We start from the raw sequence: 23655 nt of genomic DNA, 5'->3' as shown, positions 1-23655 counted from the left end.
CCCCCCTCTGTGGCAAACAGCAATGGTGGCTGGCGGGTTAAATGCTGCTACAAGTGTTGTTGCTTCAGCCACATATTTAGTACTGGCAACAAAAAGTTTCTTGAGGCTTTACTGCTTGGTAGAGAGACTGAAAACAAAATCTGGACAAACAGACTTTAGTTTTGAGGAAACTCTAGTGGTCATTGAACAGGAGGGGTGTTGGAAGGGGAGCTGTGCAGTGGTCTCTTCTGATAATACCTTCTGGAGGTCAAGCCAAATATTTGAGTTGTAACGTTGGCAACCTCTCATCTGCTTGCTTTAGAGATCACGATAGTTTTATGCTAATGTTAGATCCATAAATGCGGATGCCTTTCTTTTCTCTGTAAATAATTATGAATGGGATAAGGGTAAGACATGAAACACAAGCATTTAAATCCCGTGTTGTTTCTTACCTCTGACCTCCGAGATCTGGTGCAGCTCAGTGGATTTCTTGTGGTGCTAAATCTGCTTTTCTTGGCTGATTTTCTTTGTGGACTAACCCATTAACAAACAGTTGGCACAAAGAGAGGAGAGCAACAGCCTCCCTCTTGTGTGCCATTTCTCTGCTTAGAGCAGGGCAGTCAATCCTGCCAGAGCAAGTGGTTTTGAAAGCTCTTTTTAATGCATTTTATTTGATTCTTGTTCATCTGTGTTTGAGGAAGCTTTGGGTCTGAGGAGTTGGTCTGTGTTTTTAATTATTGTAATTTGTCTAAGAAACCTTACACTGGAGGTTTTTCTTTTTTTCTTTAAAAAAAGCAACAAAATTCTAAAACAGTAATTAAAAAGCAAAGCTGAGTTAAATATTTTTTTCCAGTTCAAAATCTCCAGGGAGGTTTCTTAACAAATACATAGCTAATGCAAAATAATGTTTGTAAACCCGACAACTCGTGTAAATAATGCATGTGAACTAGATAACTTGTTTGATCAATTTATAAGAATCTTAAAACAAAACTGACCAACAAAAGACTAGTTTGTCTTTTTGCCCAAGGAGACAGAGGTAAAATAATCAGTACCCATCTGGGAAGGTGGATAAGGCTTTAAAAGGTATGGTCTCTGTAATCTCTTGAGTTGACGGCAACAAAATCAAACTTGAATGTAGTCTGATCAGTTGCCTTTTGTTATGCAATGGCCATCTGCATTATAACTTATGTATGCAGTAACTAACATTTCCCAGGCATCTGAGCAAAGGATATGTAATTTAAACTTATTTAATAAAACGTTATCGCTTCATGATTAATTGGATTGGCACAAGACACTCATAACTAATAACTCTCAGTCTGTATTACACTATGCTTATTAGACTGCTAATGGATAACTGGTTTAATCATATGTCAATTAAAGGGATGAGTTGGTTTCATTTATTGCAATTAAATGATATCTATAAACCATGTTTGCAGGAAGTATCTAAATCACATCGTGTATCAGTTGTGTGTGTGGGCTCTGTTACCGACTCTACATAATCTGGGGGTGAATCAGCTCACGTATGAGAGTTTTGCATCCACGTGTCGAGGTTCTGGGCCGTACTGTGGTACGTGGCACCATGCTTGATCACAGGAGAAGATCTGCCTGTGCAGCAGCACATAAAGGTCAAGAAGCTTTAAAAATATGAATTTTCAAAATTCTCTTGATGAAGCCTTTGACATAACAAGTTTCTAATTGCTTTTTTGATTGGAAAACTGAGTTTCTGACAAACCTTCTCCTGTTTGCTCTCCGGAGGGTACACAGTGATGACACCCAAACCATCTTCCATTCCACCTCAGAGCTTTGCGCGGAGCGTCCTGCAGTTGAGAAGAGGAGCAGACGCGGTGGGGAAGGGAAGCTGGGCAGGAGGACGGTCCGTGTTGTGCATGGGACAGGCTTAGAGGAGGAGATACCGAAGTTTCAAACAGTTTTCCACGTTTGATCAGTGGAAGGAGTGCTGGTGCGGTGAGACCACCCTGCCCGCGGGAGGAGCTTTACAGCCCCCGGGGGACGAATAACGGGAAATCTGCGTGGCAGGAGCTGTCTTGTGTTTGTCCAGTCTCCTTTGCAGTGCTTGTGACAGGAGTATCTGGTCAGGCAGGCAGGTGTTGCGCAGCAGCTTTTATGCCAGATAAAAGCATTATTTCAACTCAAATATGTTGATGGCAGTAGCTGCGGTCTGGCAGTAAGTTGCTGCCAGAGCTGCCTGCGTTCAACGGCTTGTGCGCCTCTATTCCGCCTATAATTGTAACGTGCATAAATATGAGAACGATGTGTCCGCTGAGCTCGTGGCTCTGTTGTAGCTACGCTGGTTTCTGTCTTCTTTGAAATAAGGATGAGCAAGACATTCAGTAATCTCCTCTCAAGGTTTTCCTTCCCTCTCATCTGGCCACCAAAATCTGGTGTTCTGGATGTGAATATGATCAGACTCTTCTTCCCCTTGCTGGTGTCTTCTTTTGATACTTGTTTAAAAAGTACATTGCCCGACCTTGCACTACCTACCTAATTACATCTAAGCCATTTTTTTCCCAGTGAATAATTAAAATACTGAGCAGAATTGCAAAAGAAATAAAACTTGGAAGAGTCTCTGCTCTTTGGGGAAGAATTTGGCAGAACAGCATTTTCTGGGACTATTGTTTCTTTTAAAGACGCAATACTTGCAGCTTTTGTTGACAATTTTCAATCAACAGTAGACCCCTGACTCATCTGCAGGAAGCTGTAAGGAGAGTTGTTGGTGTGAGCAGGTACAGTAATCGTGTGAGCAATATGAGGTTTCTAGCAGGGGCTGTTTGAAATGCCATGGAAATAATTTCTCCCTTCCTTCTCTCTCGCATTCCCCAAAATTTTAGTATATGGGAAGGTTCTTCTGAGATGTTTTTTAGCACACTTGGCTTTGGTAGGCAGAGAAACAGTTCAAAATGAAAGAAGGTGGGAGGAACTGCTGGGTTATGAATTTTGCAGAATTAGGTATCTGTAAAAAATGCTGGTAACACACAAATGAGAATCCTGCTTAGTGTGATACAAAATAAGCTTTTCCTCAACATGAGGAGAATGAATCCTCTCTTAAAAGCAGCATTTGAGTGCCTTTTTTTGCTCATCAATTACAGTGGTCTGCAAAGTGGGGTGTGTAATATTATTGGTGGGCAGGAAGAAGATATTAGCACTTCAGTAATACATGTTTGTAATTCATAAATAAATAAATATACATATATTGGGGGTGCATGCTCAAATATTTTTTTCTTGTAGCAGCGCGTGATCAAAAAAAATGGGAGACCACTGACCTACAACTGTCCTAGTCATGGAAATAAAGCATCTCCTCAGTTTAGAAATGTGCAAGTGGTTCAGATGTGCAGCCAGGAAACATGCTGCTGGGTTTAGATGTGAGAATGCTTCACCCTTAATTGAAAGGGTGGTGTTTTTTACAAGTATCACAGTCAATGACTTGTCTTGAGCAGCTAATTAGTACGATTATTCCACAGCTGCATTAGTTTCACCACAAAGGTTTTCTCTTGTTTTATCAAAAGGATCAGTGTCTCTGTGAATGTTTCAACCTGACAGGTCTTAAATAGCAAGATGGTCCCCTGCCTCCCTGCCCCCAAAATGCGTGCTCTGGAAAAGCGGAGTTTGATCTCTTGGGGGACTAAGTGTGGGTTCTCCTTTTTCGTTTCTACTCTGAACTGTTTTCAACATCAGTCCTAAACAAAGCTGGAAAACTTCCAGCATTGCTGGCTCCGGTTGTCCAAGCGCAAGTAGCTCTTGGTGCCTCAGCCTCCAGGCGAGACCTGGAAGGGATGCTTGCTTATGCACTCCTTTGCAAGCTGTCCGGTCAGCATCCCACAGGTAGCACCGAAACACCGGAGCCAGAGGTGGGATTTTCAAGAGCAATCTCCTCCTAGAGCGGGAGGGTTACTGCTGGCTTCCCCAGGCACGGCCCTGCATCCTTTTTGCCTAATGAGCCCTTTCCTTCCATGGGCTGACAGCAATCAGGTCAGAATCAGAAACCAAATATCCTGAATTATAGGCACCGTAGCTCTTTCTTATATGGAGTCATGTATTCTTACCCGCTTCCAACATCCTTCCCTCAAAGGATGCGCAGCTTGGTATTTACATACCCTCGTTGTTCCGCCTTATGTTACAGAAATATCTTATGAACGGGTTTTAGTTCTGAGGGCTAATAAAATGATGGGTTGCTTCAGAAGGTTTCCCTGCAGGCCATGGCAAAGTCCCATGGTTTGTCCCATGCTGTCTGGTAGGAAGCCCTGCTGGCCAGTGGCTTGGAGATAGCTCTTACGTGGTGAAGCAGTGAGCTAGCTTGGGCCAGCGTGATATGCTTTATAAAGTGTGACTGAAACAAGCCGTTATTGTTGTTTTTTCTGCCTGTTCTTGTATGTCACTGTGCTTGGAAGATCCTGGTAGGCCTCAAGTGGGAGTTGGGTTGGGTTTTTTTGGGTCTGGTTTCTAGCTATGAAGAGTGTCGCCACCAGCGAATCCAACCCCGAGGTAGTATTTTGCAGAAAATAACTGAACTTTACGTTTTGCTTTCCTGGGAGAGGTAGATTTATTTCATCTATTTATTTTTGAGCTAGATCGTTAGACCTGGAGCATTATCTTATACCTATCATTGGACTTGATACAGTCCTTTATTACTTCTTAAGAAAGGCATATGAGTGCCTGCTGCTATCCGTTAAAGCATTTATTCTTCTCGTGGATGGTTGCTGTAAAAATTGAAACAGCAAATAGCACTTTACAGCTGGATATTGGCGCTTGGAAGTGGTTAGCTGCAGCCAAGTTAAGGCAGCCTAATGTGGCTACTAAGTACCTGAAGTAGGTCGGTTCCGAATTCCCCCTCGCGTGGTGCAGCGTATCCTCACCCATCCCGCCCCACGTTCTGGTGTGATTCTGCAAGCTCCGGCTGCTGGAGCCGCGATCCCGCTTGTGGAAGCTGAGCTGTCTCTCTCTGGTCTTCCCACAGCAATTCCGAACATCCTGGCGCTTCCAAGCCTCCCTTAAGCTCCTCCAGCATGACCTCACGAATCCTGCTACGCCAGCAGCTCATGCGTGAGCAGATGCAGGAGCAGGAGCGTCGGGAGCAGCAGCAGAAGCAGCAAGCAGCCCAGTTCATGCAGCAGCGCGTACCCGTCAGCCAGACACCTGCCATCAACGTCAGCGTCCCCACCAGCCTGCCCCCCGCCACCCAGGTACCCATGGAGGTCCTCAAGGTACGCCGGTCTCTCTGCCTTTCCGTCTAGGAGCTCTTGCTCATCTAAGCGTACTGTATTTAATAGGGATGTGGCTACAGGGATTTTCGGCAATGAAATTTTGCAAACGAGCTGCGCTCTGGCTTGATTTGCAGCTTGTTTTGGCGTCCTGGTAATGAAAAACGGAAAAACTTTTTTGAAAATTTTGTGTGACTTTTGTTTTCGTTAAACTTTGAGATCTCGGGAGGTAGGTTATGTTACAAAATAATGTTTCCATCATTTTCCCTTTGGAAAATACTTCTCCATCTTTCTAGTACTTAATTATTTTCAAAAAGAAGAAATTATTAATAGATATTCAAATCAGTATTTTGGTTTTTAAAAGAAAACCATGAAATATTTTTGTAAAATGGAGTCAAAACTCATTACAAAAGAGCTCCTCAGAAAGCCTTAATCTGAAATAAGGGTGAGTTTCCAGCCTCTTGCAATGAGCCTTTGTAATCCTTTTTTGCTTAAATGACTTGTTTGCTATTAGTAGCTTTGGATTCCTTGTCCTACTGGAAACTGTAGGAGCTTGTTAGTATCCCTCTGTCAAAGGGGATGTAGCTTGCTAATTACTCGGAGAAAAACGTGAACAGTTATAAGAAAAGAGATAATTTCATGCACTGGTTAAGTCCAAGTAGAGTAAAGCAATGTGAAATGTGTGAGTAAAAGAATGTAAAATGCTTTGGAGAAATTTGCTGACATATTTCATGAAAATAAAATTGTCATTAGTTCTGAAGAGTTATCTATTTGCTCTGCATTATTGCTAAATCTTTTTATTACAGTCTGATGTTTAGTAACCGCTTTCAGTCGGTAAGCATACTCTTACCAGATAAGTTAACTGAGCTTGGTTACAATCCGCTTGTAGTTTGCTCATCGCTGTTATATATCAATAATACGTATTCAAAGATTTAGTTTTAAAATAGACTTGCAGGCTCAGGACTTTGAGGCAGTCTGTGTGACGGGTTTATGGAGAAAACGTAGAGTGCTTTTATTTATTGAATCTGCATTACGGTAGTGTGTTGACTGTGCCAAAACCAATACTTAATTGGGACACTAGAGTCTTACTTAAGTATGGTCTATGATCTAGGAGCAAAAAGGCGACAGCTGAATTTTGAATTATATACACACACACACACTTCCATCAAAAAATAAATATGATATACTTTGAGTGTGTGTGCATGTGCATATAGTAAGGAGTCCGAAATTGACTGGGAAGAGCTATTTTGTCTAACATTTTTGCATTACACACAATGTTTGTGTATAACAATTTGTTAAACTTGTTTCCAGGTTATGACACTGTAGTTATAATTCAGATCTAGCAGATGTGTAGGTGCTATGAAATAGTTTTTTGTTTGTAATGCACTTAGTTAAATAAGCATATACATTTTTATACCCTTTCACCCTATCAACCTAATATGTTATCATGTGAATTTTAGGGTTTTTTTAAACCTCTCTGAAATCTTGTAGGGAAGTGTTTATTTTCTGATGATATTTTAGTGTTAAGGAACAAGTGTCATGTCTTGAAGAAGCACTAGCAGTTGTCTATATTGTTCGTTTTACAATTGCCTCTTTTTATGAGAGAGGAGAGGAGGCAGCCCTTTATTTCTGAGAGACAAACTACAGAAGATGCTGTAGCCGAAAGGTGATGCTTGGTTATTACCAATGGGGTTACTATGAACTGGCTTGTCAGAGGATTTGTATGCAAATCTGTAATGAGTTAGAGCATTCCTAGGGAACTTCACGCGAAGGACTTGAACCTGAATCCTCATCCTTCACGATTGCAAAAGAAATACCTGTCCCCTGTTTTGTCCTGATAGAGGAGAGTCTCCTGGAAAGGAGGAGGACACCTCCCCTGCACTCGTCTTTGGCCCAAGTGGCAGTGAGCATGACCCTGTAGAGCAAAAAATTAAGAGAATATATCCTTAACTGGCTTGTAAATTAAAAGTAGTAACTGGCAAGAACTGCCTTTTTGGTGACAGAGAATTGCACGTTGAAGGTGATGATTGTGGAAATGTGAGCTGCCTGCTGGAACAAAATGATGCCTGTCTTCTCATCACCTGCATTTACATAAGTAACAGTCAAAATTAGAAAAAACAAGTCCTTTTGGTCTCTGCCCATGAGAGAAGAGTGACTGTTTTACATCGTTTTGTTGCTTGTGTTTTTGGTAGGCGAAAGCAGCTAAAGATTCATCCTTTTATCCTTACTGATAAAAGTGGGCCAGTTCTGTAACAAAAAAAATAGTATAAAATACCAGACTTGAAGTCATGATCTTGCTGAAAATTTACCACTGATCCTTCAGGAAGAGTAGGATTTGGCTGAAAGGTCCATATAATTTTGTTTTGGTGGTTGTTGGGGTTTTTGGGGGTTTTTTGGGGTTTGTTGTTGTTGTTGTTGTTTTTCTTTTCTTGTTAAATAGGTTATTTGGCTCAAAAGATGAGATTAACAATAAATCAGGATCTTCCTGGTGCCGATCTGCTGACAGCCAGCTCTGCCTGAAGTAACAGTGTACGGGTGACATCATTTCCCTGCAGCTGCTTTTTACACTTCAGTTGTTTTTTAGCTGTAGACAAATTTTCCATATGAGCTGTACAGAAGTGTTAATTAGATAAATAGGGAACTAAGTTGGTAACTTTATTATCCAGATGGTCTGGATTTAGTGACCTTAAAGAATGAGGTAGACAAAAAGGGGATTTTTATGTTTTCAGAAATGTTAATCTGCAAGGCAACTTTCTTTAAAAGAGATCTTTTTGAATATTACTTCATAAACAAATAAAACCAGATGTAGTAGTTGTTTTTGTTGTTGGTTTTGTTTGTTTGTTTTGGAACTCAGCATCAAAAAACACCACTCCAAACCTGTTGCATTTGTCAACATTTTGTGTTTTTAATTACATTGTGTGAGTTGCCCTTTCTCCCATATCTCCCAGCATGAGAGGGAAGATAATATTTCTGTGTCTGAGGATGGTAGTTTGGAATGACTAGTTTTAAAAGGAGCCAAAGGGGTTAATGAGCTTGATTTTATATTTGTTTTTGAGATGTTCATTTAGAAACAATACAGAAAGAAAGAGAAATACATACGAATCTATGTCACACTGCATAGGAATCTCCAAATTACATAATGTGGTATGCTCAAGGCCATATGAATAAATAGGATTTCATTTTCTTGAGTAATGACTTCTTATTGCATCACTTCTCTGCCAAGTAATGTAGCTTGGCAAGGTAGGAAATGACCTGAGTTGCTTTGTGCAGCCTAATTAAGAGATGGACTAGGAGCAGGTCTAACGCATTTGAAGCAGTATCTCTTTGAATCTAATAGCAAAAGGAAGATTTGTTGCAGCTTTCAGTTATCCTCTGCAAAGCCGATGTTAGCTTCAGAGACGTACAGGCTGGTTTATCTTTAAGCACCTTTTCATCCATCTCCTGTTGGTAGTCGATGATCAACATCGATCACCTACAGAGATGTCACAAGAGTTTCTCTGCTTCTGCTGCAATTCAGCTTCTTGCTCTGCTTTGGAAATAGGAGCATATAGCCTAAGATGTTGATCGTTGGGGTAGTTCGAAGCCCTATCAATGTTGGATCAGGATCTGTTCCTGAGATACAAAGTAAGTTTATATTTTTATTTAAAAGAGCTCACTACTTCGCAAAGAGTTTGTCTCGAGATGTCTTCGGTGGGTTGTTTCATGGAGTAGCTTCTTCCATATGGGTCTATTTTAGTTTTGGGTACTTAATTGGTATTAAGAAGCTGTTCTTTTTGTTGTCGTCGATTGCAGTTATTCTCTCATCTGGTAAGAGTCCTTATCTGTTGGAGCAGAAGCACCGCTGCAGATCTCAACTTCAGTATTCCAGAGCTGATCGCTGGGAACTGGTCGCTGCATTTCTGTAAGAAGGGTTAGCTAGGACTTGAGGAGGTCGTGCATCAGGTCCCTGCCTGTGGTCCCTGAGACCTGATGATAGGTTAGTCCTTTTGCTCCTCAGCCATCCATTTGGAAAATATTACTGCTATTAATCCCATACCTTGTGGAGTTAAATTTGGTAAAGGTGGTGAAATCCTTGACTATTATTAATCGAGAGAATAGGCTCTTGGTTTGTGGTGAAGCTGGTCTGTTAATCAGCTTCCCCATAGCTGTCTTGGACTTCATCTTTACCATCTTCCTGCTTGCTATCGCGGAATTAGCTTTTGTCCTGTAGTCTTAGCAGCTGTCTGTTGACAGTTATTCAGGGAACATCTCCTGTTGATGTGATCGAGTTGCTGGGTTCTGCTTTTTGTGTCTTCTGTGCCCCCCTCGCCCGCTCCCAGCCTTCTTTCCTACCAAGCAACTTGCAGGATTCTTGTGATCAGTGAGTGATCTCCTGCCTCCTGAGTTACTGGCAGCAGCAGGGCAACTGCCTGCCTTTCTGACGGGCAGTGATACCCTAGCCTCATCCATAGGGTAGTTGTCTTCTACATCAGTCCAGGCAGCTAATTTTGCTTTTTTTTTTTTTTTTTTGTTCAGCAGGCAGAAGCACTGACTTGCATGACCAGAGTTTTACGTAATGTCCCTCTGGCATCTTCACTAAAGCTGCACTGTAGCAGTGTGGGTTTGAGGTTTACTACCCTTTACAAGCTTTTAAGAAACACAGAAGGAAAAGGATTTTCCTTCATCTAAAACATCTAAAAGATCCAGAGGAAGAAACCAAGGAATCATTCTAAAGGCTGAAAGTACCAGCCATCATGCCTTATTCTCCCAAGCAAGACATGCAAGATCCTCTACTTGTTTTTTGGGTTAGTCTTTGAGAAGTTCTGCTGATAGAAGTAGTCAGACCTGAGATTTTGATTAAGGCTTGCCTTTGAAGATGGCTCTTTTCTTTTTCTTTTTTTTCTTTTTCTTTTTTTCTTTTTCTTTTTTTCTTTTTCTTTTTTTCTTTTTTCCTTTTTCTTTTTTCCTTTTTCTTTTTTCCTTTTTCTTTTTTCCTTTTTCTTTTTTCCTTTTTCTTTTTTCCTTTTTCTTTTTTCCTTTTTCTTTTTTCCTTTTTCTTTTTTCCTTTTTCTTTTTTCCTTTTTCTTTTTTCCTTTTTCTTTTTTCCTTTTTCTTTTTTCCTTTTTCTTTTTTCCTTTTTCTTTTTTCCTTTTTCTTTTTTCCTTTTTCTTTTTTCCTTTTTCTTTTTTCCTTTTTCTTTTTTCCTTTTTCTTTTTTCCTTTTTCTTTTTTCCTTTTTCTTTTTTCCTTTTTCTTTTTTTCCTTTTTCTTTTTTTCCTTTTTCTTTTTTTCCTTTTTCTTTTTTTCCTTTTTCTTTTTTTCCTTTTTCTTTTTTTCCTTTTTCTTTTTTTCCTTTTTCTTTTTTTCCTTTTTCTTTTTTTCCTTTTTCTTTTTTTCCTTTTTCTTTTTTCTTTTTCTTTTTTCTTTTTTCTTTTTTCTTTTTTCCTTTTTTCCTTTTTCTTTTTTCCTTTTTCTTTTTTCCTTTTTCTTTTTTCCTTTTTCTTTTTTCCTTTTTCTTTTTTCCTTTTTCTTTTTTCCTTTTTCTTTTTTCCTTTTTCTTTTTTCCTTTTTCTTTTTTCCTTTTTCTTTTTTCCTTTTTCTTTTTTCCTTTTTCTTTTTTCCTTTTTCTTTTTTCCTTTTTCTTTTTTCCTTTTTCTTTTTTCCTTTTTCTTTTTTTCCTTTTTCTTTTTTTCCTTTTTCTTTTTTTCCTTTTTCTTTTTTCCTTTTTCTTTTTTCCTTTTTCTTTTTTCCTTTTTCTTTTTTTCCTTTTTCTTTTTTCCTTTTTCTTTTTTTCCTTTTTCTTTTTTCCTTTTTCTTTTTTCCTTTTTCTTTTTTCCTTTTTCTTTTTTCCTTTTTCTTTTTTCCTTTTTCTTTTTTCCTTTTTCTTTTTTCCTTTTTCTTTTTTCCTTTTTCTTTTTTCCTTTTTCTTTTTTCCTTTTTCTTTTTTCCTTTTTCTTTTTTCCTTTTTCTTTTTTCCTTTTTCTTTTTTTCCTTTTTCTTTTTTTCCTTTTTCTTTTTTTCCTTTTTCTTTTTTTCCTTTTTCTTTTTTTCCTTTTTCTTTTTTTCCTTTTTCTTTTTTTCCTTTTTCTTTTTTTCCTTTTTCTTTTTTTCCTTTTTCTTTTTTTCCTTTTTCTTTTTTTCCTTTTTCTTTTTTTCCTTTTTCTTTTTTTCCTTTTTCTTTTTTTCCTTTTTCTTTTTTTCCTTTTTCTTTTTCTTTTTTTTTCCTTTAAGTGCACTTGTCTCAAAGTAGTTTTAGTTACAGAATTTGCACTGGTCCAAAAGTAAACTTATTGCAGAAATTCAGAGGAGTGGGTCTCGCCTGTCTGCTCACTGAGAGACATTACAAAAATTGAATTGTAGCTATGCTGTGCAGTTTGTATTGTTCTGCCTGATTTCTGGATAAAGTTTACTGTTCAGAACAAGCATAACACAATCCCTTAAGTACTTTGGACCTGCCTGCCCTAAACGCCAATGTGGCATTGCAGAAGCTGCAACTGGCATGAGCAGGCTTATGTCCTCCATGGGAGGAGATGCACTGGAGCATTGTCAGGAGCCAGGGCAGGAGGCTCAGGGCCAGCATCGGCCCACAGAATGCAAATCAGTTCCTTTGAAAACACTACCACTTCTTGCAGAACTGAAAACATTACTGGTGGGCAGCTGACGTCCAGCACTTTGCATGTCTCACTAAGCAGAGAGAAGGTGGAAAACTGAGGGTGAACACTTCTTCCCTCTGCCCCTCCATGTTATTTGTTTGCGATCCTCAGTTGGCACGTGGATGTGACGCTTGTGCTGTCGTGTTTTTAATGTGATGCACCAGGCCACGGCACAAGGGTTGATGATGGAAGCCTAAACTGGATTTGTTGTGAAATGGCGTGGTCCCTGTCCCAGTCTGTCCCGGCTGCTGCATGCTAACGCTCCCAAGGATGCGGTTGGTTTACCTCCCCTTCCTCCTGAGTGTTGTCTCACCAAATGAATAGCATAATAAGAAATCTGCTGGGCTTCTGACGTCTTTCTTCCTCCCTCTTTGCCTGCCATTGGGGATTTAAGAATGTAACTTGGCACAGGAGCTGAGATGGGAGAGCCACGTCGGATGCCGCTGCGAAGTACAGCCTCGAGGGCTGGGGTGGCAGTCGCAGCGGGTGTCTGCTGCACGGACCGGCGTGTTCCTGCAGCGGTGCAGATGTCATTTGGACACTGCACAAACACTTTGTGAGTAACAAGATATAAAGAGGTCTCCTGACCAGCGGATGATATAGCAGGTCCCTTTTAGGATGCTAAAGTCCCTTTTATCCTTGTTTCTGGAGAGTGAGCAAGCAGTTCCCTTGCTCCAGGGGATCCGGACAAGGTGGGTCCTGCTTGGTTCATCTGCAGCTTGAGATCTCTCCTCTCTGTGCTCCCGCATAGCGCCCGCTCTTGCTAACGGGGCAGTTCACCCCCAAATGTGACATGTATATAAAAACATATGTATGGAAATATAGGCTACAAAAACATTTTTAATATTTGTTATTAACAGATTGTTAATAGTGTATTTGCATACAATAATGTTTATAATATGCTGGACATTTAAAAATTTCTCTGCCACTAGGGACCCCACGTAGGATTTCCCCTGCCGCACTGCCTAGGTTGGCATCTTCATGGTAGATGTTAACTGCTCTTCTGGTGCTAGAAATACAGCTCCTTACTGCTATGTCTTCTCATTGTGGCCTTTCTTCTTCCATCTGGGGTCCTAAACAAGCTGAAACCTCTTTGTTTCAAAGCCTAGAACCAGATACTGTTCACTGGATTTCCACTCTTGCTTTATTATTCCAAGAGCTTTTGCCCATCTTATGGCAGTATTTTGGGCTGATCACTACTGATACCAGAGCAGGTCCGTTTGTCTCTTAATGCTGTCCTGTTGCTGTAGTTTGTGCTCATCTTTCCCTTTACAGCAACTTTTTCCAAGTCGACAGGAGTGCAGGGCTGCAGTCGCGCTGCTTGGAAGGGTGCAGGCGACCAGGCTGGCCTCTTGCCTTCACCCTCGTGTCATTGTTCATTCAGATTTTAAATGCGCCACCACGATAAGCTCTTTGCATCAGATACCCTGTATTTCTTCATTTTTGAAATGCCAAGCATGCCTTCTGAGTGATGTTAATGACTATGGACATATATCAGAAAAATACCTCCTCCTAGTCCTTTTCCAGTGTGCTTATTACTGAGAGTGACCTGTGGTGGTAGTGCAGTCCTGCCTGGCAGGGGAGGCTGGGCAGTTAGCAGTAGCGTTTTTGGTGTAACAATTACCGTAAAACTTCATTGTATAGGGGACTTATCTCAGGGTTCTAAAGAACAGGAACAATGGGATGTCAAGATAAATGTGTGGTAGCATCTGCTACAGCAAATGTGTGTTTGTGGACGCACTTATCTGATTAAAAGTTAATTTAATCATCTAACCTGACAATGGTAGATAGTAGTGTGTGCTGGTATGTTATGTAAGCATGGCGTGTATTTGCAATTGAGAACCTAGATGAGTGATTTGCCAGACCGAGTCTTGGTGAACTGCAGATAGAACATTTAAACTAAGGTTACTTGCGCGCAGTGACTCTGGTATACATAACTTAAGCCTACAGCAAATTCTTCATAAAGAAAAACTTGCGTTTAACTACAGAACCGCTAAACCCTGCCTTGTCTCCTAAGGCTTCACGTAAGTAAAAGTATCTCTCAGGCCTTAAATCTTTTGCTTGCTTAGCGGGTTGAAAGCTGTTCCAAAACAAGCACTGGTGCTAGATGTCTGTGGTTAGTAATAGAGGTAAAATGTAAACTCTTGCTTAACACCTAGGTTATTAGACATTAAAAATGCATGGAATTCAAGGGGGCAGCATGCTTTGGTGTACCAATGTCTGACTGCTTGACTGCTAGTGCAAAACACTGCTTTCACCCTTCGTCCCAAACGTCCTTTTCCTATGGATGCAAATATGTGCGTTGCCTAGCTCTTGAGAGAAATGCTGATGATGATGAAGGTGTCTGATGTTTGCATCTTGTCTCTTCAGCTGTGGTCACTGTGAAGTAAGATACAGCTCCCAAAGTGGAGGGACAGAGTGTGCTGCTACAGAATTATGCTGCTGGAGGGGGCCAGGGTATTCCCTGGGCAAATGATACTGTGAGTAGCGTGCACAGGTAACTGAGCAGAGCGGGAAGGTAGCTGAGAAACTGCTCCTTATCATAGGGCTGTCGCCCTGCAAGTTCACAGTAGTTACCTGGTAGTTTGAAGTAACATTTTTGACATGGAGCAAATAGGGATATATTTGCACAAAATGATACAGGAATCTGGAGGTCTGAGCTCTGATCACATTTTAGAAGGTTCTTGGTGGTATATACCCTAGTTGGTGGTCTTCAGGTTTTGTTGTCTTCCTGCTGGCATGACAACATCCACAAAGTTAAGGAGAGCTTGCTAAGTTTGTTCTGTTACAGCTTCAAAGCACTTTTTTTTTTTTTTTTTTGCATGGTCTACCCATACTATCTGATGGCTGAGCTACCAGACCTTGGGAAAATGGTGGTTCACCACGTCTCAGTGGCTGTTTTAGAGCTGCAGAAGATGAGTTAATCTTCCCAAAGATTTGTAGGTGCTCGTAGTTGTGGGTATTAAAAGCATTGGCAAGGCTCTGCAGCCCGCCAGCTAGCAAATTTTAACAGCTTGTATTAAGTCCTCTTTCAGTCGATGTTAATTTTAGAAAAACAACTTATTACACTTTCCTGGTTAAGCCAAGGACATATGAAGAGAGTCAGTGTTGATTACTGCAGTTGTGCTTGTTGCTTCCACAGCTTAATTCGGCAGAAAATAGAGCCCAGAGCCACACGCGGCGCTGGAGAGCGGGGGATGTTGGGTGGAGGTCTGGGGAGGCCTCTGCTGACACCTTTGATAGACATTAAATTTTAAATGTGAAAATTTAGATCTGCTTAAGGTAATCTTTTGGTATTATGTATACTCGCAAATATTTCAGTTCTTCAGCTAGTTTGGCAGCATTATTCTCCGAGACACTGAACCTGTGTAGTGAATGAATTCAAAGTGACAAGCTGGAGACATTCCTGCCATTCAAGAGAGGCTTAAGGAATTTCTTATTGGCTAAATTACAAATATGTAGCATTTTGCCCAGCACTGCATGGCAATTTCAACCTGCCTGACCGTGACAAGATTAGCACTTTTCCTCCCCCTCCCCAGCAGTATTTTTTTTTTTTTTTTAAATTAGATTATGAAGTACCAGGCAGAGATGCAAAAGCTTGAAAGAGTAAAAACCAGCCTTACCTTGAATGATTCTGTCTGTCATTAGATTGGTTCCTTAATTAGCCCCATGTCCTTTAACCTCTTGAGAAATAAGTAAGGGATAAATTTGGGGATAAAGACAAAGACGCCCGAAGATTTACCACACACCGCTAGGTAATTCATCAAGGAATGTTGGTAATTAGCCCTGCCTCTTTCCTTTCTGTCTCATTTAATAAAACTGGTTGATTTAAAATAATGCCCGCTGGTTCATTATCAACTACTTTAAGAGCCAAGTTATGAACTTGAAACAAAAACCAGTATTGTGTTGTCTGTAAAGGACCTGGCAAGTGTGTTTTATTTTGTTTCTTAAAAAAAGAAATGATTCAGTCCTGTCATCAGTCTCCCCAACTTGATAATTAAGTATTACTTTGTGTTTGGATTACCATTTGGCTTTTTGGGTGTATTTATTTCTAGTGTCTACTACTGAGAGGCAGAGAGGAGGAAAAAAAATCCAAGATCTTGAAGAGGTACATGTCAGATTGTGTTAAGAAAGCATGGCCTGATGGAATTCAGCTGAATACAGACTTTATAATAGTAGTAGTCGTCCAGTTGAGGAAATGGGTAACTGCTTTAACCCTTTACCTCTGGGAAGTAAGTGCCAGCTTCATGTCTTGTTCTTTGAGCAAAATGATCCATTTTAGTAACGTGTCCCTTCAGTGCTTGTAGTGGAAATTGTCCCTGAATTGACGACAGAACTCATCTGGTTTGTATTTGCTTAGGAAAATATTCATGCAGCATTCTTTCTTTTTCTTTATAGATAGGAATTGCGTTAGTCAGAAATTAAATGAGAGGATCAGGCTAGAACTGGATCAGTACACTGCTGCCTTTTGCACTTTTCTGGGAGAGTATCTCTGTATGGCAGCATCCAGTTTGAATTTGTTACATCAACAGTTGTTGGCCAGCGGATCAGGTTAGGTCGGTCTGTCTGACTTAAATAATTAAGTTACTATTACTGTAAATCTTCCTTTAATAATTAATGTCAGACATGGATTGCAACACTTCTCAAACTGTTGTGGGCTAGAGGAAAAGCAGGCTGTGCTGCTAGCCTTCTGCTTGTGGTAGGCTTGCCAGATTTGAATGCTTTAGAAGACTTTTTCTGAACCTCTTCTAACTCATCAGTATCATTGGGGGCAGAACTGGATATAGTGTTTCAGCGCAAATAAAAAAAACCATCCTCCTCGCTTGTCTTCCATGCATCCCCTGGGATAGTGCTTATTCTGGGGGAGCTTGTGTTTGTCATTTGCCGCTGTGACCCAGCAAAACTGCGTGTCTGCTTTTCTATGCTTGGCAGATTGGTAAATGGAAAAAAAAAAGTGATGGCCTCTGTGGAAATATTACTCTTCCAATCTTTGGTTCTCAGCAATTCTTTTGTTATGAACTACAAGAATACCCTGCTGCCTCCAAACAGTTGCAGAGAGAGTGCTGGGGTATTGGGGTAACAGCTCAACCCTGCAGGTTGTCACTAGAAGCATCACCACTGGATGCCAGTTACCCACTTGTTTATCATTTTGAGACTTCTTAATAAACTTCTATAGTTTAAATTGACTTAGGACTAGATATTTTTTCCAGCTTGTAACAATGTGGAGCAGAAAATCAAGTATCTTAAAAAAAGAAAAAAAAAAGAAAGAAAGAAAGAAAAGAACACCCAACAACAAACACAACTCTATTTAATACCAGTGTTTTTGCAAAGTTAGAATGTCCATGCCAAATTAATAGTTTGAGTTTCCCACATCATAGTCTTATATTTTTAACATACTGGGACAATACTTTGTTACAGACCTCTGACTTAGTGTTTTCGGCTTTTTGAATATCAGTAGTTGAAGTTCCAGATAGATCTTTGAAAACTCTTGGGTAACTTACGCAATTCAAGTAGAATTATTTTTTTTTCCTTTTGAACTTGGTCAAGAGCAGCATGCATTTCAACATCAATATCACAGTAATTAAACTAGTACACGAAATGCTTGGAAGCACTGAGAACATACTCAGGTATGTCATTCCTTGTGTTGCACTTTTACAGTCTCTCAGCAGATGGCATTACGGTTTCCAAGAGTGTGTATATTTCTTGGGAAAGCTCTCAGCTGCTGGGGAAGTCGTCTTTCTAGACTATTCCTTTCACTGATGAAGGCTAATACTCAGGTGTTAAAAACTGTTTTGACAGTTATTCTAATCGTGTTGTTTGCTTGTGTTATTGTATTTTATTTTCACCACCTAATGTCCCCGAGGTACCTTTAAGCCATTAACCAGTAAATGCCGTATGTAAGTTATTGCATGCAAAACCCAATTGCTGCTAGAAACTCTGTGAAAGGCAGGCTGCCTCTTCTAAATAAACCTGCTACTGGCGTCCAGTAGAAGTAATAAACTTGTTCAGCAGGTAGGACTAGAGCGCTAAAAAAAAAACTTAGGCGATAAAACTGGAGTGTTTTTTCCATTGAACATTCCCAATCCTCAAAGCGATGTAAGACACAACTGTATTGTGCTAAATTATACCCCCCTTCCTGCTTTGTGCTACATATCCTGATTTTTGTAGACAATGTGAGCTAGTGAAAGAAAAATACTTTGAAGAAGTATGTGATGGCTTTTTGGAAAAAAGTAGTAAATATTACTGTATTTCTAAATTAACGTGGCTTACGGAACCCAGAAGCCATTAGCTGTTTTCAGGCAACCCACCTACTCGAAGCCTTGGCTTCTGACAACAACATTTTTGTTACCGACTTGGCTGGAATCTGCGTCTTATCCCCAAGTGAACACATTGACATCAGCAGGAACGTGTCTTGTGTGTTCAAAGAAACCAATGATACAACAAGCTGTTTTTCTGTCTTGGGGCAAGATACTCCTTGTATCTGTCTGTCTATGTATCCATCCATCCATCCTCTCCTTTTGAACACGGAGAATGGCAGATCCGCTTGCCAGAAAGCATCACAGGCCATGAGTGCTACAGATGCTGAATGCACAGTGGTGTTGGGTGCCGTTACTAGAGATGAGCTTGGAGTCTCAGCAGTAGTCGGGCACATACGCATCTTTAAAAGGTCTAAGGGTTCATCGCTGCAAGCTCCAGAAAATCCCAAGAGTGAGTTTCAGAGTATTTTTCCTTCCCTATCTAACACTGACATTTCTTTTTCTTTCCTACTCAGAATGAAAGGCCTTGCCAGTAAACTGTTATATTAAAATATGCTGGTAAGGGTATTGAACCACTCATGGCAGTATTTGACCTGGAATCAAAAAATAATTTCTGAATTTGAGAGGAAGTTTGTATGTCAAGGGAGGTGAATCAAAGCTTGTATTTCAGGCTTGCTTCCTAAAAGTCAGGAAATTCCTGGTTGAAACCATCACAATCCAGTTTATGGACTCAGTGGCTGGCTATGAATTAAAACTTTCTGTTCTTTTCAGAGGAAAATATAAACAGTCAAGTAATGGAAATTCTCTGTTTTAAAAAATACTCCCTTCCCTGGAAGGAGCCCATTTCAAGACTGAGGTGTAGAAAACAGCCTGTCTGCCTATCCCAGGTCTTTATAAAGGTCCTGTGAAGGACCTATAGGCAGCACACTAAACCTTGTCTTTAAGAAGACTTCTACTAGCTGCGTAAGGCTGTGACTTCTCTCTGCTTGTGTTTTTTCTGTAGGTGTGTGGGGTTTTCGTTTCTTCTGGGTTTTGGGAGTCCTGTCTAGAGGGTGTGATATTCTCAGGAAAGACTCTGCTTTAAGCCATATCGGTGATCCAGAGAGCTGCTGCCCTTAACCAGCATCACTGTCCTCATAGCGGCTGTAGCAATAAGCCTGCTTTTGGCAAAGCAGCTTGTTTTTCCTGAGGGGCAGAGCTGCTTTTAGTTCTGCTACAGCCTCATGCGAAGTAGGGCTGTTCTGTTGAAGCAATGTTAGCATTTCAGGAACTGCTTTAAAGTTAATTCCTGCCTTGTTAAACAGAAAATTCTGAGAAGTGAGACTTCTGATTAAAAAAAATACAGCAATCATCTATATTACCATAACTTACTAATTGAGAAGTTGTCCTTTGAGCAGTCTAATACTATTTTACTACAGTATTAAATTGACTATTTTACAATGCTGCTTCCTGACTCCCACCAAAACTATACTCTTCTGAAATACCATGCTAGCCTGGGTCTCAAAGAAGCAATTTGTTCAGGGAAGGAGTAGAATGACCTTGAATGAGTCAGCACTTGTGTGTAGCAATCGTAAGTTTTCTATCCTCTTTGCTTTCTAAAAGGAAATGAATTCTGGACCACAAGCACCATTCATTGCGAGACAGTTAATGGGCTCCATTCACATGAAAGTTCATATAGTCCTTAAGGGTTCAGCCCTGTATGGTTTGATGTGTAAAAGGAAAAATAGTATTTAATCATGCTACTGTGGCTTTTCAAAAGAGTTTATCTTTTTCTAATGTACATTGGCTTTTTTGAGGGAAGAAAAGTGGTGCCTTCTGCTCTAGAGTGCTGCTTATTCAATAAGTGGCTGCTCTATGCGAAGTGCCACTTCCTCCGTGGGTCACTGTTCAGAATTGCCTTCTGCCTTTCCCTGCGGTGGTTAATGTAAGTAATGAGGAAAAAGCTTCCAGCCAGGGCTTCTGCCTGTTTGCATGGCTTATCCTTAGGAAGCCTCTCTCTCTGAACTTGCACCTTCCCCAAGAAAATTTCTTAATTCCATTTATCTGCTTTGGTTAAAGGCGGTAGGCTGTGAGGACTGAGTTCTTGATGGCTCTGCATGATCTGAGCACACAGTGTCTAGATGCTGGAGTGAGGAATGTGCTGACTGCTACCGGACCCAGGGAGTAATGACAGATAACTATTAGAGGAACACAGTTAATACAGCTGTGCATTTTCTTCTCTAGTAGCTGCAATTCCAAATAACATGCCTAAATAGCTATTAGTACCAGCTGTATATAAGCAATAGGCCACCAGATGGGGTAAGGCAGAAGCAGCTTTGGCTGTCACTCAATCAATTCCTTATTTGTGCCCATTTTTATTTTTTGGCTACGTTTCCATGATGCATTGACTGTGGCAGCAAAGGTGGCTGATGATGTCCCTCGCGGCCCTGGTAGTTGCTGCCCCCGTGGTTACGCTAATACATGCATTTGTGGGGCCGCACTAAAAATTATGTGGGACTGCTGAGGCAGTTTGAGATTTTAAAAAAGGCCTGGTTTTGGAGAGAGCAGTGAGCTGATGTGGTAGGGCAAGAACAAGCAGCCGGACATCAGCACCAACACCTTCTCAGGCCAGCTCTGCCATTAGTGTAGAGCAGCAATGCGCTTTTGAAGTGAATTCCCAGTTGTCCCCACTTATTACATGTTAGCTTATTTTTGCCTAGTGCTGTTGATGAGTACTAATTAAATTCTTGTCAGAGGAAATTAAACGAGCAGACCTCATGTTCTGCAGCCACTACTGGGAGTTCAGTCTGTGAGAGCAGACTAGAGCTGGTCTGACATCAACAGCTTGAAATGCATACAGTGTTCTGAACCGTTCCCCTATGGGGTCCCACGTCTTGCGCTGTGCTGCTTGAGGGTGCACAGCTACCTGTGGTGTCCTCGGGACTGGCTGCAGCTCTATCTCCCATTGTCAAAACCCAACTGTTTGCTATCATGGATGTACTGGCATCTCCTCTGGCTTGTAGCAGATGTTAAAAAAACCCCGAACTTTTACTTTTCTCTGTTTAAACTTTATTTGATTTAAAATAAACTACATTCAGTGTGAGCTTATTTGCATTTCTGAAGCATTAAGATCTCTAAAAATATTTATTCCATCATGTGAAGTAGTGATATGCTAAAATGGGTTTATGCTTGAGGTTTAAAAAGGGTAAGGAAGATGGGGAAGATTGAGTTAGGATCTAGTTAATTCATATCCAATCTCTAATTGCATCTATCTAACTCTAGTACCTGGTTGCCTTGAATTGGGTTATGTTCCCATAGTATTTCTTGGGTAGCTAAAACTTTGTGTATGTTATCAATCAGTGATGAGAGGTATGTTCTAAAATGCATGTCATGTTGTTTGTATTTTTTCAGTGTTAAAAGGAAATGCATGATTTTTTTACATAAATATGGCTTCAGTGGAGTGGAAGATACTATGCCTGTTTCCCCTTGTGAACGTAGTTCTGCTCTTGTAATAGCATTTGAAGGGTTACATTAGTGTGGGTCAAGCGCGGTTTAAAATAGGATTCTTCTGAGACCAAGCCTGGAGGCCCTGAATTTCTTTCTCAAAAGATGTTTTGATCTTCTGACAAAATGATTACTTCTGAATTTCTTGGCGATTCTTATTTGCAACTAACTTTTGGAGAACTGGAATGATAACACACACTCTTTGTGTTTTGTGAGTGTGCCTCTCCTGGTGAGTTGTTGGCTTGTGCTTTTTTGAAGTTCAGATGGAACCATTGAAAAGAGTTTTCTGTAAGCTGTTTGGGAAGGTGGAATTTGGTGTCATGTAATAAAAAGTGATTCCAGTCCTGCAGAAAGAGCCCTAACCCCAACCTTGGTAGGATTCCACGCAGTAGAGAATAAAGAGCTTGTAGTCCTTGCAGGCTGGAGGTCTTATATGTGCTCACATGCTGAAAATGCTGCTGTGCCAGGGTGTGTGTGTGCTAGAAGAGCATCGCAGCCAAAGTTCAGACTATCTTTTTATATAACCTATTTTTCAGAGTCTTTACGTTTCCATGATAAAGAACATGCTTGTGTAATATCTGTTGAGGTAATGATCCTGACTGCAGTTTTTTGTTACAACTGCGATAAAAACAGGGCTACTGACAGCTAACTCATATTTTTGTCGAAAGATTTCACTGGTTCAGGTGATGGTCCTGCAAGCGCCCCATCCTCTGGCCTGATGAAGGGTCACTTGTATGGACAGGAGCTTCTTATTTCACAATGTAACTAATTATTTGCCTACCATATGTGAAATAACATGAGGAGAAGGGTTTTCAACAGCTCGTCTCTGGAAGACATGGAGGGGCAGGTGTGAGGAAGGTTACAAAAATGGCTGAGTGGCTGGATGTTGTTTTTGTAAGTATAAAATAGATCATGATGCTACGTCTCCATGTATGTAAGACCCGAGATCTTAAAAGGGTTGAAATGTTGGCATCCTTGTTTAATAAATGAGCCGATGCTAGTCTTGTTTTTTCTGGGAGCCAGACGATAGCTACTGTCTGACTGTTGTGGGAATAAGATCATGGAGTGTAGAGGTGAGGTCATGCAACATAATGGCTATTTGCCTTAAATATGTCTTTGTGTTACAGAAGCATTATGGCAACATTCCTTTAGCTAAGAAATAACTAAAACACTAAGTTTCATTGTGGTTTCTGGGTTTAAAATTAGAGTGGAATAAACATACTTAATTTCTTACTGTTGTTACCTTTAGTCTCTTGTGGCTACTGTGATGTCTGCTGTAGCACCTACTTGGTGAATGAGATGTCAGGAAATAAAAGATGTAATGTTGCTTAATGGAAGTGTCGGACATTAGCACTCTACTCCCTAGGAAGAGCCACCACTATTCAAAAGTAACCCTGACAGCATTGGCTTCCAGTTTTGATGCTCTATGGCATCAATTTGTCCCCCTGGGTTAATTCCCTTGGCTTGCCACCCTGTACAAGGAGTGTACCCACCTTTTGTGTCTTGCCAAAGTTCCCCCCAAAATCCCAATTCTGGTATTTGGCAGAATGCTTCAGATCATAACCCGTTGAGTTTGCATGAAGGTGACTTGGATTATCTTACATTAGCGAACATGATGATCAAGCACTCTGAGGTACTGAAACTGTTTTATTATAACTCAGTAGGTTTTAATACAGTCATAAATAACATCACAGCTCGTTGAGCAGCAGGATAAAAATCAAGGAGTTCGGTGGTAAGCCAGCTTGCATTTCCTTCACTTAAATGAAGTCAGCAATTTATTATTATTTTAGGCTGTGTCTAATGATCATATTAGTAGTGTGAATAAAATGGATGTATCTGGACTGCTTTATTCTTCTGCTTATTCAAGCCTTCCATATTGGGGCTGACATGAGACATCATGCCACATTGGCTGTGGGCAAAGTGGTACGGAGCCCAGCTAAGTCTTTCTAATTATTAACTGTGACATGTAGAAGCCCAGGGCATGTTAACAGCGTAAAACTGTTTTGAATTAACAAAATCTTCATTCTTTTGCTAACTTCTTTTTGTGGCACTGTGTATTTGTTGTAAAGCGGATAGCCTCAAAACAGGT

General features: G+C 40.5%; 1 protein-coding gene across 5 annotated transcripts in view; it reads left to right on the top strand.

The window, feature by feature from the left end:
• Nucleotides 1-23655, top strand: part of MITF (melanocyte inducing transcription factor) — a 113654-nt gene that overhangs the window by 56166 nt on the left and 33833 nt on the right. For all 5 annotated transcript variants that reach the window (XM_069811858.1, XM_069811857.1, XM_069811856.1 and 2 more), the window contains one exon: nt 4952-5198. In XM_069811858.1, coding sequence (XP_069667959.1) covers nt 4952-5198 — 247 coding nt within the window. The remainder of the gene's footprint in view (nt 1-4951; nt 5199-23655) is intronic.

The sequence above is a fragment of the Haliaeetus albicilla genome, chromosome 24 (assembly GCF_947461875.1).
Source record: "Haliaeetus albicilla chromosome 24, bHalAlb1.1, whole genome shotgun sequence".
Lineage (NCBI taxonomy): Eukaryota > Metazoa > Chordata > Aves > Accipitriformes > Accipitridae > Haliaeetus > Haliaeetus albicilla.
This window is presented reverse-complemented; position numbering and strand designations above follow the sequence as displayed.